Source organism: Tachyglossus aculeatus, chromosome 22 (genome assembly GCF_015852505.1).
Source record: "Tachyglossus aculeatus isolate mTacAcu1 chromosome 22, mTacAcu1.pri, whole genome shotgun sequence".
Lineage (NCBI taxonomy): Eukaryota > Metazoa > Chordata > Mammalia > Monotremata > Tachyglossidae > Tachyglossus > Tachyglossus aculeatus.
This window is the reverse complement of record NC_052087.1, coordinates 41,039,854-41,058,303: the sequence shown is the minus strand read 5'-3', so window position 1 is coordinate 41,058,303 and position 18,450 is coordinate 41,039,854. Positions and strand designations below refer to the sequence as shown.

The window sequence follows — 18,450 nt, the reverse complement described above, 5'->3', positions numbered from 1 at the left end:
TCCAAGCCCTTATCTTATTCCTCCTTGATTACTGTATCAGCCTCCTTGCTGACCTCCCTGCCTCTTGTCTCTCCCCACTCCAGGCCATAGTTCACTCTGCTTTCCGGATCATTTTCCTACAGAAACATTCATACCACATTTCCCCACTTGTCAAGGAACTCCAGTGGTTGCCCATTCACCTCTCATCAAACAAAAACTCCTCACCATTGGCTTTAAAGCAGTCAATCACCGTGCCCGCTCCTACCTCACCTCGATAGTCTCTTACTACAACCCAGCCTGCACACTTGGCTCCTCTAATGCTAACCTTCTCACTGTAGCTCCATCTCATCTGTCTCACCACTGACCTCTCAGTGGGTCAGGACTGACCCATGTCCTGCCTCTTGGCCTGGAACGCCCTCCCTCCTCATATCCGACAGACAATAACTGTCCCCCCACCCCCATTTCAAAACTTTATCGAAGGCACATCTCTTCCAAGAGGTCTTCCCTGACTAAGCCCCCTTTTCCTCTTCTCCCACTCCCTTCTGCATCACCCTGATTTTCAGCGTGGCCTCGTGGAAAGAGCTTGGACCTAATCTCAGCTCCACCACTTGTCTGCTATGTAACCATGGGCAACTCACTTAACTTCTCAAGTCCTTAGTTCCCCCATCTGTTAAATGGGGATTAAGCTTGTGAGTCCAATTTGGGACAGGGACTGTGTCCAACCAGATTATATTCTCTCCACCCCAGTGCTTGGTACAGTTCCTGGCACATAGTAAACACATAACAAATACCACAGTTATTATTATTATTATTAATTCATCCCCACTCCCAACCCCACAGCACTTACGTACATATCAGTAATTCATTCATGTATGTTACTATCTGTCTCCGCCTCTAGGCTGTAAGCTTGTTCTGGGCAGGGAATATGTCCGTTTATTGCTATATTATTGTCTCCCAAGCACTTAATACAGTGCTTTGCACACAGAAAGCGCGCAATAAATACAATTGATTGAATGAATGAATGAGTAAGATCCTTATGGGCAAGGATCGCGTCTGCTAATTTTACTGTATTCTCTTCCAAGCACTTAGTACAGTGTTCTGCACATGGTAAATACTCAATAAATATTATTGATTGTTTGACTACGGCAAGGATTTTATAAAGTGGTGATTGAATTAACTTCATGAACCCAGCTAAGCAACTCAATGGGCAAGTGTGGAAAAGTTTTATCTGTTTATTCATGTGATGGGGATTTTATCTAAGAGTAGTCTATCGAAGATTCAAGCCTTGCAGGGTATGTATATAATAATAATATTAATGATGGCATTTATTAAGTGCTTACTATGTGCAAAGCACTGTTCTAAGCACTGGGGAGGTTACAAGGTGATCAGTTTGTTCCATGGGGGACTCACAGTCAATCCCCATTTTACAGATGAGGTAACTGGGGCACAGAGAAGTTAACTGATTTGCCCAAAGTCACACAGCTGACAATTGGCGGAGTTGGGATTTGAACCCATGACCACTGACTCCAAAGCCCGGGCTCTTTCCACTGAGCCACACTGCTTCTCATATGTAGATGTATATGTAGATAATGGTATTTATTAAGCCATTACTATTGCCTCTAGGCTGGAAGCTTGATGTGGGCAGGGAATGTGTCCACCAACCCAGTTGTACTATACTGTCCCAAAGCGCTTAGTTCAGTGTCTGGAGAAACAGTGGCACACAATGGTTAGAGCTTGGGCTGGGAGTCAGAAGGATCTGGGTTCTAATTCTTGGTCTGTCATTTATCTGCTGTGTGACCTTGAGCAAGTCACTTCACTTCTCTATGCCTCAGTTACCTCATCTGTAAAACGGGGATTAAGACTGCAAGCCCCATGTGGCTTGAGGACTGTGTCCATCCCGATTATCTTGTGTCTACCCCAGTGCTTAGTACACTGCCTGGCACATAATAAGTGCCTGGCATAATAAAAAAAGTGCTCTGCACACAATATGCACTCAATAAATACCATTGATGATAAGTACTGTTTTGAGCCCTGGGAAGATACAAGATAATTAGGTAGGGTACAGCACCAGTTTTTGCCAATGAGGAAACAGAGGGACAGATAATGTAAGTGACTTGTCCAAGGGCACAAAATAGGCAAGTGACAGAGCTGGGACTAGATTAAATGCAGCATTCATGAAGACATCCCCATCATCTTACGGAAATATAAGCCCAGTCAGCAAGCTTTGCCTTCTGTTGTGTCTGTATCATAAGTTATTTTGTTCTAATTGGGTTTGGCATAGTGTTTAATCTTTTTTTTATTTATTCCTCACCTTCAGGTTCAAGGAAACTTCAACAAGATTGAGTTCAATAGGATGTGTTGGACTCTTTGTGTCAAAAAAAACCTTACAAAAAACCCACTACTCATCAGCGATGAAGATTCTTTTAAAGTGTGGGTTATTTTCAACTTTTTGTCTGAGGACAAATACCCATTAATTATCGTGCCAGAAGAGGTAAGGCATGGTTTTACAGGGGTGGGGTGGGGGAATTAAATCATTTTTGTTGTTGTCGTTGTTTTTCTCTAGTATCCCTAGGCTCTAAGCATTCCTCTTTGTTCACGATCAGTATGGAAAAATTCTCCAGGCTAGGGTTTGTTTGAAAGAGGAAAAACTTAGCTGTCGTCTGCCTCACGTGAAGTCTATTCCTAGGGCAATCTAAAACTGTCAGTATTGTGGGGAAGCCAAATTCCTCTGAAGTCTGGCAAACAGGGCGGGATGGGGAGTTTTCACAGAATGCTTCTCTTCCCTCCTTAAATTGCTGTTGTTGAGATGAATTCAGCTCTCATGCCCCCAAAAGCCTTCATGCAAGACAAGGGATCACTTGGCAAAACATTGCTTTCTGCCCTCTTACATAGCGGCTGTTCTGTAGAAAGACCAGAGAAACTGGTCAATCCAAAGTCTGTGAAAACTTCCAGATACTACCCCGGATGGCAAATGTCTTAATCGGTTGTATTTATTGAGCATTTACTGCATGCTGAGCACTGTACTGAACACCAGGGAGAGTACACTGTAGCAGAGTTATGTCTTAAGCATTTGAATATCAGAAACCCAGTCCTTTCAGGAGTCCAAATTGATTATTGAACATTAATTGGGTCCATATCATTCGTGCTTATTTCACAGTTGTGTGACATACTGAATTTGCAGAGAACTTTACAGTGCTGGTGGATTATATCTTATGTAGCTGTGTGAAACAGGTCAAGGTTCGATACCCATTGAACCAGTGGGAAAACAGAGGCAGAGTGTTGGGGGAATGAGATGGATGCTCCAATTTCTTGAATCCCACGCCCAAGTTTATTCCAATGAGCCATGCTCTTTTTTTTTTTAATGGTATTTATTAAGTGCCTACTATGTGCCAGGCACTGTATTAAATGCTGGGACAGATACAAGCTAATCAGGTTGGACGCAATCCCTGTCCCATATGGGGACTCGCATCCTTTATCCCCATTTTACAGATGAGGTAACCAAAGCCAGAGAAATTAAGGGGCCTTGCTGAAGCAGACAAGTAGTGGAGCTTAGATCAGAACTTCTAGACTGTGAGCCCACTGTTGGGTAGGGACTGTCTTTATATGTTGCCAACTTGTACTTCCCAAGCGCTTAGTACAGTGCTCTGCACACAGTAAGCGCTCAATAAATACGATTGATTGATTGATTGATTGGTCATTTTGATTCCCAGGCCTGTGTTCTATTGACTAGGCCCTTTGAGTTCTCAGGATCGATACTGAAATCTCCAAAGCATTCTTGAGTAATCTGTTTGGGGAAGGGTAGGAGATGAGAATGAGATCTCAAAAAGTGGGCGATAATATTTTGGAGGGGCAGGTTTTCTAAAGGTGTTTTTTAACCAGTCACAATACAGCAAGATGGTTTAATTGTGGTCTTATATTGCATCTATAACTGGAGTGAAAGTAGAGAAAAATACCCTTGTTCCTTATTACAAGTCTTTCCCAAAGCTGTTTGCTCCTTTGTTTTTGCTTATGGGCACTGGCTTAAACAGTGTGCTTGCGCTAAGAATTCCATGTCTTTGTGCTAAAATATACAGAATTAAATTTCACGTAAATTTGGTCATTTAAGATAAAAATGATGAAATTTCTGTACAGTCGTCTTTTTCCTAACGAGGAAAATAGCAAGTTTTTCTCAGCTTAGGCCCATTACTGTTTTCATATGTGGACGAAGGACCTAATTAGGAATCTCGTAATTTAGGTCCGGAGGGCATCTTTTTGAAGTAATAGATGCCTTCAAAGCCCTACTGAGAGCTCACCTCCTCCAGGAGGCCTTCCCAGACTGAGCCCCCTCCTTCCTCTCCCCCTCTCCCCATGCCCCCCGCCTTACCTCCTTCCCCTCCCCACAGCACCTGTATATATGTATATATGTTTGTACGTATTTATTACTCTATTTTATTTGTACATATTTATTCTATTCATTTTATTTTGTTGTTATGTTTTGTTTTGTTCTGTGTCTCCCCCTTCTAGACTGCGAGCCCACTCTTGGGTAGGGACTGTCTCTATACAGTGCCAACTTGTACTTCCCAAGCGCTTAGTACAGTGCTCTGCACACAGTAAGTGCTCAATAAATACGATTGAATGAATGAATGAAATTAATAGTCAGTGGAGATTATTTTCAGACATGGATTTTATGAAAGTCTGATGAAGCAGAATGTTGAAAAACTTATCAGGGGAAAGTGACAATGCTTTGTTTCTAAATCTTTCTACTGAGGCTTGATAAAGTCATTGTTGGAAGCCTAGCTATCTAGAAAAGGGAATTGATTAACCAGGACTGAGTCTACTACTCTTCATTGGCTTTTGTACGTTGAGACCTCAGGGGAAAAAAAAATCAAACTGTAGCTCTGAAGAACGCTTATATTTGTGCCATCTCAGTTACTGTCTTATATTAATAACAATATGATGTAACTGTGAGTGCATGTGTAAGGGGAAATGGGAAGTGAGACAGGCCTTGAAAAATGGTTTAATTTAATTCAAAGAAATCTGTTAGAAGAATAGATAGGGGACAGGTTGGCGAAGACACACCCAGAGTGCTTAAAAAAACCCTAGCTGGTGAGACAGTTCTTTGGAATTTTCTTTTAAGGAAGAAGTGCGGGCATTTTAGTATAATAGATTGATTCAGCCACTTCTGTTTTTTTAAGCATTGGATGAAAAGCAATTTGATCACTTCAGGATTTCCAGTAATTCCTAAATTGGAAAATTAATCACTGGAAGCCTAGTATGGACTGTGAAATCACTTCCCAGAGAGTTGCGGGGCAAATGTGTGCATAGGAGGAAGGTATTCTTCTGCCCTGTGCCCTAGAAACGACCAGGTTCATTCTTTCATTGGTATTTATTGTGTGCTTACTGTGTGCCAAGCACTGTACTAAGCACTCAGGAGAGTACAATATAACAATCAACAGACACGTGCCCTGTCCACAAAGAGCTTACAGATATGGACGTAGGTTACGAGGTGTGTAGGATTTTGGTAGAGGAAGAGGAGTTTGTCAGCGGGCCAGGGGAAGTTGATTACTCAGTGGGGAAATTGGTTTCTTCCTCGACTGGCCTCAAGAGCAAAGATAATATAATTTAGGACTTTTTTCCCATTGATTGTAGGCTCCTTGAAGAGCAGCATGGCCTAGTGGAAAGAACTTGGGCCTGGGGGTCAGAGGACCTGGGTTCTAACCCCAACTCTACTATTTATTTAGCATTTATTGTGTGCAGAGCACCGTACTAAGCATTTGGGAGAGTACAGTCTGGAGGCCTTCCCAGACTGAGCCCCTTCCTTCCTTTCCCCCTCATCCCCCTCTCCATCCCCCCATCTTACCTCCTTCCCTTCCCCACAGCACCTGTATATATGTTTGTACATATTTATTACTCTATTTATTTTACTTGTACATATCTATCCTATTTATTTTATTTTGTTAGTATGTTTGGTTTTGTTCTCTGTCTCCCCCTTTTAGACTGTGAGCCCACTGTTGGGTAGGGACTGTCTCTATATGTTGCCAATTTGTACTTCCCAAGCGCTTAGTACAGTGCTCTGCACATAGTAAGCGCTCAATAAATACGATTGATGATGATACAGTGTAACAGAGTCAGTGGACAGGTTCTCTGCCCACAGTGAGCTTACAGCATGCTGTGTGACCTTGGGGAAGACACTGAACATCTCTGTGCGTGTTTCCCCATCTGTAAATGGGGATTCAGTGCTTGTTCTCCCTCCTCCTTGTACTGTGAGCTGTGGGACAGGGACTGTGTCCAACCTAATTAACCTTTGCCTACTCCAGAACTTAGAATGGTACTGGACACAAAGTTAGTGCTTAACAGATACCTTAGTAATAAGAATTACCACTATTTGAAGGGGAGGATGATGCCTTATACTTCAGTTTGTTTTCCCAAGTACTCTGGGTACAGCAGGAGATCAATGCATTGTGTCCATATTAATATTTACTGATTTCTTTCTCCAATCATTTCCCCACCTTCCTTTTTGTTCCTAGCCACAATCAGACACTAGCCAATCAAAACGAGGGCATGCTTTTAAGGGAAAGTACTAGATTTCTGTTTTCAAATGGAAGGTGATTTCATTCCCTTAAAACCACAAGAGTCGCAAGGATTTGGACTCCTGGTATTCCTCTCATCAAACATAATCCGATAATATGAAGGGAGAAAATGTTTTGAATTCCAATAATTAAGTACATATTCTATTACCAGTAAAGTTAGACACAAAGTTTTAAGATACTGCTTAGAGGGAATGAGAGAAAAATTTCATATAATAATAATAATGATAATTGTGGTACTTGTTAAGTGCTTACTATGTGCCAAGCACTGTTCTAAGCACTAGGGTAGATATAAGTTAATCAGGTTGGATACAGAGAAGCAGCGTGGCTCAGTGGAAAAGAGCCCGGGCTTTGGAGTCAGAGGTCGTGGGTTCATATCCCGGCTCTGCCAAATGTCAGCTGTGTGACTTTGGGCAAGTCACTTAGCTTCTCTGTGCCTCAGTTCCCTCATCTGCAAAATGGGGATGAAGACTGGGAGCCCCCTGTGGGACAACCTGATCACCTTGTAACCTCCCCAGCGCTTAGAACAGTGCTTTGCACATAGTAAGTGCTTAATAAATGCCATTATTATTATTACTTTTACAGTCCCTGTCCCACATGGGGCTCACACTCTTAATCCCCATTTTACAGATGAGGGAACTGAGGCTCAGAGAAGTTAAGTCACTTGCCTAAGGTCACTCAGCAGGCTTGTGGCGGAGCTGGGATTCTGACTTCCAGGACTGTGCTCTATCCACTAAGCCCCACTGCTTCTCATATCAAGTATTTGCCCTGCATTTTTGCAGTGCTTTTGAGCTTTAGATTTCAGATTGGTTTCTGAGGCAAACTGGTTTCACCCAAGACAAACGTATCTGGGAGAATAGATCCAAGAATTCCATACAGGGCCTACGCATGATGTTTTAGGTCCCTAACTTAGGAAAATGCAATGAAATTTATATGTGCCTTTTCCCCTTCCTCATCCTCATGACACCTGATCCCACCCCCTTGCATTTTTAAACCATTGTTTGGCATATTCGCCCCCTGCTCCGTCCACAGAGAAGCAGCACTGCATCATCATCATCAATCATATTTATTGAGCGCTTACTGTGTGCAGAGCATTGTACTAAGCGCTTGGGAAGTACAAGTTGGCAACATATAGAGACAGTCCCTACCCAACAGTGGGCTCACAGTCTAAAAGGGGGAGACAGAGCCCTGGGAGTCAGAAGGTCATGGGTTCTAAATCCGGCTCTGCCACTTCTCTGCTGCGTGACCTTGGGCAAGTCACTTCACTTCTCTATGCCTCAGTTCCCTCATCTGTAAAACGCAGATGGAGATTGTGAGCCTCACGTGGGACGGGGACTGTCCAACTTGATTTGCTTGTATCCACCCCAGCACTTAGTACAGTGCCTGGCACACAATAAGCGCTTAACAAATATCATCATTATTATTATTGTTACCTTGTGGGTCTCTTGCGGCCCTTTCCACCTGGAACCTCCCCGGGGCAGCGGGAATGGGACCAGGAGAAAGAGGAGATCGAGGAGGAGACTATCAGCAAGTTAATTGTACGCAGGGAATGTGTCTGTTTATTGTTATATAGCAGTCTCCCTAGTGCTTAGTACAGTGCTGTGCACACAGTCAGGGTTCAATAAATAACAACTGACTGGAGCAGTGGAGTGTTTCAGAGGGTCCTGCTGGTAACGGTCGAGCAGCTATGTAAATTCTGCCCGCTTCTACAGAGGGACCTTTTTGTGTGTGTCCTTATGAAGCCCTCACATCATAATGGTATGATGCGTCAAGTTGACGGTCGACAAAAGGGTGTCTAGAATTCTACAGTCATCATCTCCTTTAGACTGTGAGCCCACTGTTGGGTAGGGACTGTGTCCCAAGCGCTTAGTACAGTGCTCTGCACATAGTAAGCGCTCAATAAATACGATGGATGATGGTGATGATCAGTGGCCACCCCAATTCATGAAGGTTGTTCTCTCCTCAACCCCAAGTGACATTCCTGACAAATGTATGAAGTGTGCAGAAATCAGGCCCTTACTGAGGTACATGAGCATTCATTTCCTTGTAAATCAAGAACATAAGAGGATGTGTATCTTGAAGGGAGCTGCTTTTTCGAAGAATTGAGGCCATAATGATGCAGTTCCTTCCAAACTTTAGAACCTGTAGAACAACCTGAATCTTTACTAAGGTAAAAGCAAAAAATACCACTTCCCTCTATGAAAGCTCTTTAAAGATTCCCATTTCTGAGGGAGAGGTATCTAAGATAACTCACTATTCTGGGTAAAATTGGCCTGGGAGGTTCTTTGTTGTTATGGGTGAAACTTGCCTGGAATCAGGAAGTAAACTGCTTCCTGAAACTGGGAGGAAAAAAAAACCTCCAAAAAAACCTAATCCAACCAACAACCACAACAAAAATTCCTGAGGATTTAGGATGTTTGACTTCAGAAGAACGTAGCAACACTTGGTTATTTCTTAATTTATGAATGGAATATGTAAACCCCCACCTCACTACTTCTGGACCCAAGCATCTAAAGAAATTCAGCTTTTTTATGGTATTTGTTAAGCATCTACTATGTGCCGGGAACTATACTAAATACTGGGGTAGATACAAGCTAATCAGATTGGACACAGTCCATGCCCCACATGGGGCTCAGAACCTTAATCCTCATTTTACAGATGAGGTAACTGAGGCACAGAGAAGTGAAGTGACTTGATCAAGGTCACACAGCAAAGTGGCAGAGCTGGGATTATTATTTATTATTTCAAATTGTTATACATCTATTTCACTGTTCAGCTTTAATCCAGAAAAGTTGCCTTTTAATGATAAAAGAGGAAAAATTTGCCCCAGACATGGATGACTGAATAAATAAGTTAGTGCTAGTAGGAAAAATAGTTGAGCCATGTGAAGTCTTGCATTGGTAAGATTCTCCGTAGAGATGTCCAGTTGTCTGTATTCTTCTTTAATATGTATGTATTTTAATATTTAATATGTATTTTAATATTGTAATAATATTGATTTTTAATATTTAATATGTATTTACATGAAGTTGTAATATAGGTTTTATGTATTGGTGGAATAATGCTCCATTTGAGATCCTTGACAGACGATTAACTTTCAGCAAACAGTACTGTCCTGAACTCTTGTAAGAATACAGTAGTGAGAAGACACCTGGAGAGAGAAGACATGATACGAGAAGCAGCATGGTGTAATGGATAGAGCACGGGGCTGGGACTCAGAAGGTCATGGATTCTAATCCTGACACGGCCACGTGTCTGCTGTGTGACCTTTGGCAACTCACTTCTCTGTGCCTCAGTTACTTCATCTGTAAAATGGGGATTGAGATCGTGAGCCCCTCGTGGGACAGTGTACAACCTGATTTGCTTGTATCCAGCCCAGCACTTAGTAAAGGGCCTGGCACATAGGAAGTGTTTAACAAATACCACAATTATTAATTATTATTATTATTTTTATTATTAGGATCCATAAAGACATGGCAAGTGGTCCCCCTTAGGCAGCCATCTCCATCTGCCTGGCCTGGATCTCTTCCTCATCCACCTGGGTGGAGACTCCCTCCCTCTCCTTTTCTTCCCAGCTTATCCCTCCCTCTCTCTTTCCTTCCCTCTTGCCCAGTTTGGGCATTCCCCCTGTTTCTCTTTCCCCACTGACCTCTGCATATTGCCCTGTCAGCACCTCCTTTCTCTCCTCCTCTCCTACCAAAGGTGGAAATCCCCCTGTGAGTCACTCTCTCTCTCTGTCTCTCTCTTTTACACACACACACACACACACACACTCTCTCTCTCTCTCTCTCTCTCTCTCTCTCTCTCTCTCTCTCTTTCTCTTTCCTTCCCATTCCAGGGCTGTCTCTCACTCTCTCTTCCTCTACAGACACCTCAATGTCACTTCCTCCATGTACTTCTGTGGTGGGGTGGGTCTATCCCTTTTCACCCATTTAAAGCCTGCTTTTTTTGTTGCTGTTTATTTTAAATATTCTTAGACACATAGAGGTTATCTTCCTGTTATCTGTCCTTACCACAACTTATACTGTCTCCCTACTTTTCCATCACTGAAGACAACACCACCGTCCTCCCTGTCTCACATGCCAGAACTGTGGCGTGATCCTTGACTCGTGTCCCTCATTCAATCCGCATATTCAGTCTGTCACCAAATCCTGTGGGTTCTACCTTCACAGCATTAGTAAAATCTGCCCTTTGCTCATTCCTCTCCATCCAAACTGCTTCTACACTGATCCAAGCACTTGTCCTATCCCACCTCAACTTCCCCCTAAGTCAGTGCGCTTGCTGCCCTGCCCGCCTCGTCTCTCCCCACTCTAGTCTGTACTTCACTCCAGTGATGGCTGCATTTGTCTAAAAATCCATTCAGTCCATGTTTTCTCACTTCTAAAGGACCTTATGTGGTTGCCCATCCACCTCCGCATCAAAAAGAAAGGCCTTTCCATTGGCTTTAAAACACTCAATCTCCTTGCTCCCTTCTATCTACCTTGCTGATTTCCTACTACAGCGCAGCCCGCTCTCTTTGCTCCACTAACCCCAACCTTCTCACTGTACCTTGAGCTCATCTTTTTCACCACTGACCCCTTGCCCATGTCCTGCCTCTGGCCGGGAACACCCTCCCCCTTCATATCTGATAGATGATCACTCTCCCCATCTTCAAAGCCATATTAAAGTCACATCTCCTACAAGAGGCTTCCCCGACTAAGCCCTCTTGTCCCCTGCTCCCTCTCCTTTCTGCACCACCCCTGCACTTAGATTTGTACCCTTTATTCACCCCACTCTCAGCCGCACAGCACTTATACACATTCTGCAATTTATTTTAATGTCTGTCTCCCCCTGAAGACAGTAAGCTCCTTTGTGTCTACCAATTTTATTGAATTGTACTCTCTAAAGTGCTTAATACAGTGCTCCGGACACAGTAAAGGCTCAGTAAATAACTGAGTAATTGACTGATGTGGTTTTGGCTTTTTTGGCATATCGTGAATGCCCTACTGCATAATTTCCCAGAAATTTAATTTTGTAGACCCTAGTGCTAAATACTTTGTGAATTGTATGGGATTTAAGCAATACGATCTGGACTTTTCTGTAAAATAACATCCACTGGATTGTAAACTCCTTGAAGGGATGAATCATGTCTCTCTATCCTGTCCCTGCCCCATCTTCTCATTAGAAGGTAAGCTCTCTGAGGACAAGGATTTGGTCCGCCAACCATTTTGTACTTTCCTTAGTGCCTAATACAGGGCTCGACACACAGTAAAGGCTCAATCAATCCTGTGGATTGATTAATATACCGTCTCGTCTTCATGCAGATAGAATACCTGCTTAAGAAACTTACTGAAGCTATGGGAGGCGGTTGGCAGCAAGAACAATTTGAACATTACAGAGTCAACTTTAATTCTGATCGAGACGGCCTTTCTGCCTGGGAACTAATTGAACTGATCGGAAGCGGACAATTTAGCAAAGGCATGGATCGACAGACTGTGTCAATGGCAATCAATGAAGTTTTTAACGAGTTAATATTAGATGTGTTGAAACAGGTAAGGATTTCATACACTGCTTCTTTTGCATCCCTGAACACAGCCATTTTCAACCGGATGAAATAAAATGTGCCTCACTGAGAGTGCTGATACTTTGTCAAACAATATGTGCCCCCAGGTTTATTTATAAACTGTTTTTAACATTTCTTATTTCCATTCCATCTTTTATTTTTTGAAGAAGTTATTAATGTTCAAGAGCATACCACATTTTTCTCTTTGAAAAGAACTCTTTCTAGTTTCATCTCAAAAGTGTATTTTCAAAATACTTCTTAATCCTCTCGGGTGTATAATAAGATTTGCAAGCTTACCGCTAAAGGAGGGGAATGTAAAAATCCATACCCGGAATTGGATGAAGGTTTTGGTGGGCCTAAAACAAGGCAAAAAACAGTGACTCCTCCAGAGGAAGGAAGTTCTCAGTTTCAGCTGCATTAGTATCTCTCTCTCCCTCTCCCCTCCTCCGACTTTTCAAGCCGCCCCCACTCCGGGACTTCCCCTTTCTTTTTTTATTTTATGGTATTTGGCAAGGGCTTACTATGTGCCAGGCACTGTACTAAGCGCTGCGTTGATACAAGGTAATCAGGTTGGGCATAGCCTCCTGTCCCACATGGGGCTCACAAACTGAATCCCCGTTTTACAGATGGGGTAACTGAGGCACAGAGAAAGGGAAGTGACTGGCCCAAGACCAAACAGCAGACAAGTGGTAGAACTGGGATTAGAACCCAGGTCCTTCTGACTCCTAGGCCTGTGCTCTCTCCACTAGGTCAAGCTGCTTTCCCTCCCATTCCAGGTTTCTCTCCCCAAGTTCCTGTTCTTCTTCTTTCTTTCCACGTGCCTCTGTGAGCCCTTTTCACAGACCGCCAGCCCCCCGGGGCCAGGATGGCTCCCCACCCAAAAAGAAATGCCAGCACTGTAATGAATAGTTATGGTACTCGCTAAGTGCTTACTATGTGTCCATCACTGTTGTTAGTGTTGGGGCAGATACAAGTTAATCAAGTTAGAGAAGCAGCGTGGTTCAGTGGAAAGAGCACGGGCTTTGGAGTCAGAGGTCATGGGTTCAAATCCCGACTCCGCCAGTTGTCAGCTGTGTGACTTTGGGTAAGTCACTTCTCTGTGCCTGTTACCTCATCTGTAAAATGGGGATTAAGACTGTGCCCCCCGTGGGACAACCTGATCACCTTGTAACCTCCCCAGTGCTTAGAACAGTGCTTTGCACATAATAAGTGCTTAATAAATGCCATTATTATTATTATTATTAAGTTGTAAACAGTCCTTGTCCCACATGGGGCTCATCGTCTAGGTGGGAGGGAGTAGGATTTATCTAGCAATTCATTCATTCAGTCAATCGTATTTATTTAGCGCTTACTGTGTGCAGAGCACTGGACTAAGCCCAAGTTGGCAACATATCGAGAACGGTCCCTACCCAAAAAGGGGCTCACGCTCTAGAAGGGGGAGACAGATAACAAAACATGTAGACAGGTGTCAAAACCGTCAGAATAAATAGAATTATAGCTATATGCACATCATTAATAAAATAGAGTAGCAAATATGTACAAGTAAAATAAATAGATTAATAAATGTGTACAAATATCTACAAGTGCTGTGGGGAAGGGAAGGAGGTAGGGTGGGGGGCGGAGGTGATGGGCAAGGGAGGAGGGGAGGAAAAATTCCAGTTCTTATTTCACTTTGCTTGGTAAACTGATGTGCCAAACTGCTTTATGAAGTCATAGTTTATGCTTCAGAAATGTCCGTTGTGAAAATGTTTCTTTGTTACCATTGAAATGGTAGTCTTCTGACTTTACCCAGTGATGTAGTTTTACAGAGACATTTGTTCCCTTTACCCACCGTTTTACATCCCCCAAAAGTTGAATGTTGATTCTAGTCAGCAAAGGGCCAAAGGTAAATCAAATTCAGGCCTCTTGCTTTAACCAATGAAATCTTCTGAAGAAGCCAAGATTGTCCAAGTATGTTGAACTTAATCATTTAACCAGAATGATTTCCGAAGACCAGTGCAAAGGGTCTTTTTGTTCATTTCCGTAGTTATTCTTTGTTGAATGCATATTTCAGTCAGTTGTATTTATTGACTGTTTACTCTGTGCAGGGCACTGTACTAAGCATTTGGGTAAGTACTGTATAATACATAGACACATTCCCTGCCCAAAATGAAGTTATAGTCTAGAGGATGAGCTTAGTCTAGAGGGCAAAAGTTTGACATGTCTCATCAGGAACCGGGGGAAGGAGAGAGGGGAAGGGGAGGGAGGGAGAGAGGGGAAGAGGAAAGGGAGCAAGAAAAGAAAAAGAAAACACACGGGTTCCTGGAGATCAGGCTGAGCTTAAGAACACTTGCTTTGTCTTTGCTGAAGCTAGAAGGATATCATTGAGTTCACCATGTATTGATTGAAACCATTGCCAATTGATTGATTCTGTCATTCTGAACTGTTTATAGCTAAAGCATATCATCTGGCATCTTTCCCCTTTATGTGATGAATAATCTGTTCAGGGAGCAGGATAGAGTCAGTGTGTGTGTTTATAAAGATTCGGTATATATAGAGACGTATATCTCTATACTAAATCTTTACTTATTCAATCTCCATAATGCCACTTTGGCCACTCAGGAATACGCTACAGAATATGTTATCATTGAGTGTTTCAAAGAAGTGTTTTATGACTATGTTTTCAGCACACCTTACTCTGTTGGTCTAGCAGGGTAGCCTCCACTCATTTGGGGCGCAAAAATAGATTAAACTTCAGTTTTAGTTTCTGAACCTTTCTAGGAAATTCTACCCTGGGCATACTCAGTTGCTTTTAAGAAATACAGAGAAAACATGACATGGACCCATGTCTGAAACATGGAATATTTAGTCAGGTCTTCCTGGGAGCTTGCGAAAGTCATAGCTTCCCTCTCGGGATAAACTGTGTGCTAAGATGGAAGCAATTTATTTCTATGTTTTCTCCCCCATGCTTAGCTCTCCCTTCTTGTCTGTGGTAAGATTCTAATTTTTAGTGACATTCTCCGACCAGACAAAGGAATGAGATTCAATGAACCTGTTCTAATAATATAGTTATTATGTACTAGACACTGTACTAAGCCCCGGGGTGGATACAAGGAAATCACATTGGACACAGTCCCTGTCCCACGAGGGGCTCGCAGTCTCAATCCTCATTTTACAGATGAGGTAACTGAGGCCCAGAAAAGTGAAGAGACTTGACCAAGGTCACACAGCAGAAAAGTGGCTGAGCCGGGTTTAGAACCCATGACCTTCTAAATTCCCAGGCCTTTGCTCTATCTACTAGGCCATGCTGCCTCTCGATCTCCCCGTACTTAGACTGTGAGCCCCTTGTAGGACAGGGAGTGTGTCTGGCATGATTAATTTCTATCTACCCAGCAGTTACAACTGCTTGTTGGCTTAGTAAGCATTTAATAAATACCATAATAATAATGAGACCACCTGTGTGTTTGCTGTATAAACACAATGGAGAGGTGATGGGGTGATCAGAGAGTTGACATATCAAGGGGAGGGTTAGTCCCAGCTGTTAAAAGACAATGAAGAGTGTGTGTGTGTGTGTGAGTGAGAGAGAGAGAGAGAGACACTCAGAGAGAGACTCTGTGGAGACAATTACCTCAGTCCTCATCTCCTGTAGGGCTACATGATGAAAAAAGGCCACCGAAGGAAAAACTGGACTGAACGTTGGTTTGTGCTAAAACCCAACATTATTTCGTACTATGTGAGTGAAGATCTTAAAGACAAAAAAGGAGACATATTGTTGGACGACAGCTGCTGTGTAGAGGTAAGAGTCTGTATTCTTTTAATGTATTGTTTTGCCCTAGGGATCCCCTGAGAGTGACTTTTTATGGTATTTAAGCACTTAGTGCCGGGCACTGTCCGAAGCACTGGGGTAGGTACAAGCTAATCATGTCCAACCTGGTGTCCTTGTCCCACATGGGGCTCACATTAATCCCCATTTTACAGACGAGTTCACTGAGGCACAGGGAAGTGACCTGACTCGCCCAAGATCACACAGTAGACAAGTGCTTAGAACAGTGCTTTGCACATAGTAAGCGCTTAATAAATGCCATCATTATTATTATTATAAGTGGTGGGACCTGGTTTAGAACCCAGGTCCTTCTGATTCCCAGGCTTATGTGCTATCCACAAGGCCATGCTGCTTCTCTGACCTAACCAGGTACTGGTTCCAATTGTTGAGATGATTCCCATGATTCCCATCTCATAATAATTAATCATAATGGTGCTACTTGTTAAATGATCACTATGTGCCAAGTTTAGTACTTTGTACTAAGCTATGGGGTAGACACAAGATAATCAGGACCCACATGGGGCTCACAGTCTAAATAGGAGGGAGAACAGGTATTGAATCCCCATTTTGCAGATGAGGGAACTGAGGCACAGAGAAGTGAAGGGATTTATCTAAGGTCACACAGCAGGAGAGTGCTGGGACTGGGATTAGAACCCAGGCCCATACTCCGTACATCAGGCACACTGCTTCTCATTCCTGTATGTAGTCTTAATTTGCAAATTAGTCTGCTAGAGACACATTAGAGACACACTGGAGAATTTGTGGAGAATATTCCTTAACATGGCTGAGAGTTAACATGGCCTAGGGGAAAGAGCCCAGCACTAAAAGTCATGAGTTCTAGTCTCAGTTCTGCCATTGACCAGCTGTGCGACCTAGGACAAATCACTTAACTGTGAGTACCAGTGCGTGCGTGTGTGCATTTTTTTTTCCCTCGGCGATCAATCTGGTCAATCAGTGGGCAAAAAAAACAAAATACAAAATTACTGTATCGTAAATATCCTCTACTGTTTATTGCTCTGTCGCATAACTTCACCTACTCTCGTAATTTACTTAAATGATTCCTTTTTTTTAGGAGTTTCTTATTGTTGTATTCACCCCAGTGTTTAGCAAAGTGTTTTGGCTCATAATAAGCACTTAAAAAATACCCCATCTTTAATACGACTGAAAGGGCGAACTTGTATTAAAGGAGAAAGATAGTCTATGTAGATTTTTCCCCTAGAATTGAACCAGCCACTAAAGTTAGCCACAAGAATGTGTAAGAATTTCCACATCTGTTGTTATTATTGCATATGCTAAGTGCTTACTGTGTGACTTTGGGCAAGTCACTTAACTTCTCTGGGCCTCAGTTACCTCATCTGTAAAATGGGGATTAAGACTGTGAGCCCCACATGGGACAACCTGATCATCATCATCATCATCATCATCAATCGTATTTATTGAGCGCTTACTGTGTGCAGAGCACTGTACTAAGTGCTTGGGAAGTACAAGTTGGCAACATATAGAGACAGTCCCTACCCAACAGTGGGCTCACAGTCTAAAAGGGGGAGACCACCTTGTATCCTCCCCAGCACTTAGAACAGTGCTTTGCACATAGTAAGCACTTAAAAAACATTATTATTATTATTATTAACCTTTCTGGACCTTACTTTTCTCAGTTGTAAAATGTGGGTTGGATAGATTGCGAGCCCTGTGTGGGACAGGAACCATGTCAAGTTTTGATTCCCCATTTAACAGTTGAGAAAACTGAGGCACAGAGGAAAGGAAGCTACTTGCCTGAGTTCACCCAGGCAAGTGGAGAAGCCAGGATTAGAACCCAGGTCTTCGGACTCCCCGCCTGTGCTCTTTCCACTAGGCCACCCTGCTTCCCACCCTTCCAGCCCCCCGACTTCCTGTTCAAGCCGTCCCTGGCGGCAGGAACTTCGATCAATCAATCAATCGTATTTATTGAGCGCTTACTGTGTGCAGAGCACTGTACTAAGCGCTTGGGAAGTACAAGTTGGCAACATATAGTGACAGTCCCTACCCAACAGTGGGCTCACAGTCTAGAAGGGGGAGACAGACAACAAAACAAAACATATTAACAAAATAAAATAAATAGAATAAATCCGTACAAGTAAAATAAATAAATAGAGTAATAAATATGTACAAACATATATACTTATATACAGGTGATGTGTCTTGAACCCAGCTGGATGCTACTGTGTGAACGATCACCCTCCAACTGCACTCCCCTCAACAAGCCTGCTCTGTCCCTCCCACCCCCACGCACACTTCTGATCTGTAGCTCTCAGCCATATTTTGGTTTTGGTTTGCAGCTCCTCAGTTCCTGAGGCTTGGCCACTCTTGCTTTAGTCACTAGGATAGAATTACTAAATACAAAAATCATTCTGTTTTCCCTTTTAGTCCTTACCTGACAGAGATGGAAAGAAGTGCCTTTTTCTCATAAAATGTTTAGATAAGACCTTCGAGATCAGCGCCTCAGATAAGAAGAAGAAACAGGAGTGGATTCAAGGTAAGGAGCTGTCATAAGTGTTTTGTCAGAAACATTTAAGCATGTATTA

General features: G+C 42.9%; 1 protein-coding gene across 2 annotated transcripts in view; it reads left to right on the top strand.

The window, feature by feature from the left end:
- Positions 1 to 18,450, top strand: part of SWAP70 (switching B cell complex subunit SWAP70) — an 87,249-nt gene that overhangs the window by 48,825 nt on the left and 19,974 nt on the right. For both annotated transcript variants that reach the window (XR_005455685.1, XM_038765082.1), the window contains exons 3-6: positions 2,297 to 2,470; positions 11,849 to 12,076; positions 15,716 to 15,862; positions 18,293 to 18,401. Coding sequence is in view for 1 of the 2 variants with exons in the window: in XM_038765082.1 (XP_038621010.1) it covers positions 2,297 to 2,470; positions 11,849 to 12,076; positions 15,716 to 15,862; positions 18,293 to 18,401 (658 nt within the window). In the remaining variant the exon portion in view is untranslated. The remainder of the gene's footprint in view (positions 1 to 2,296; positions 2,471 to 11,848; positions 12,077 to 15,715; positions 15,863 to 18,292; positions 18,402 to 18,450) is intronic.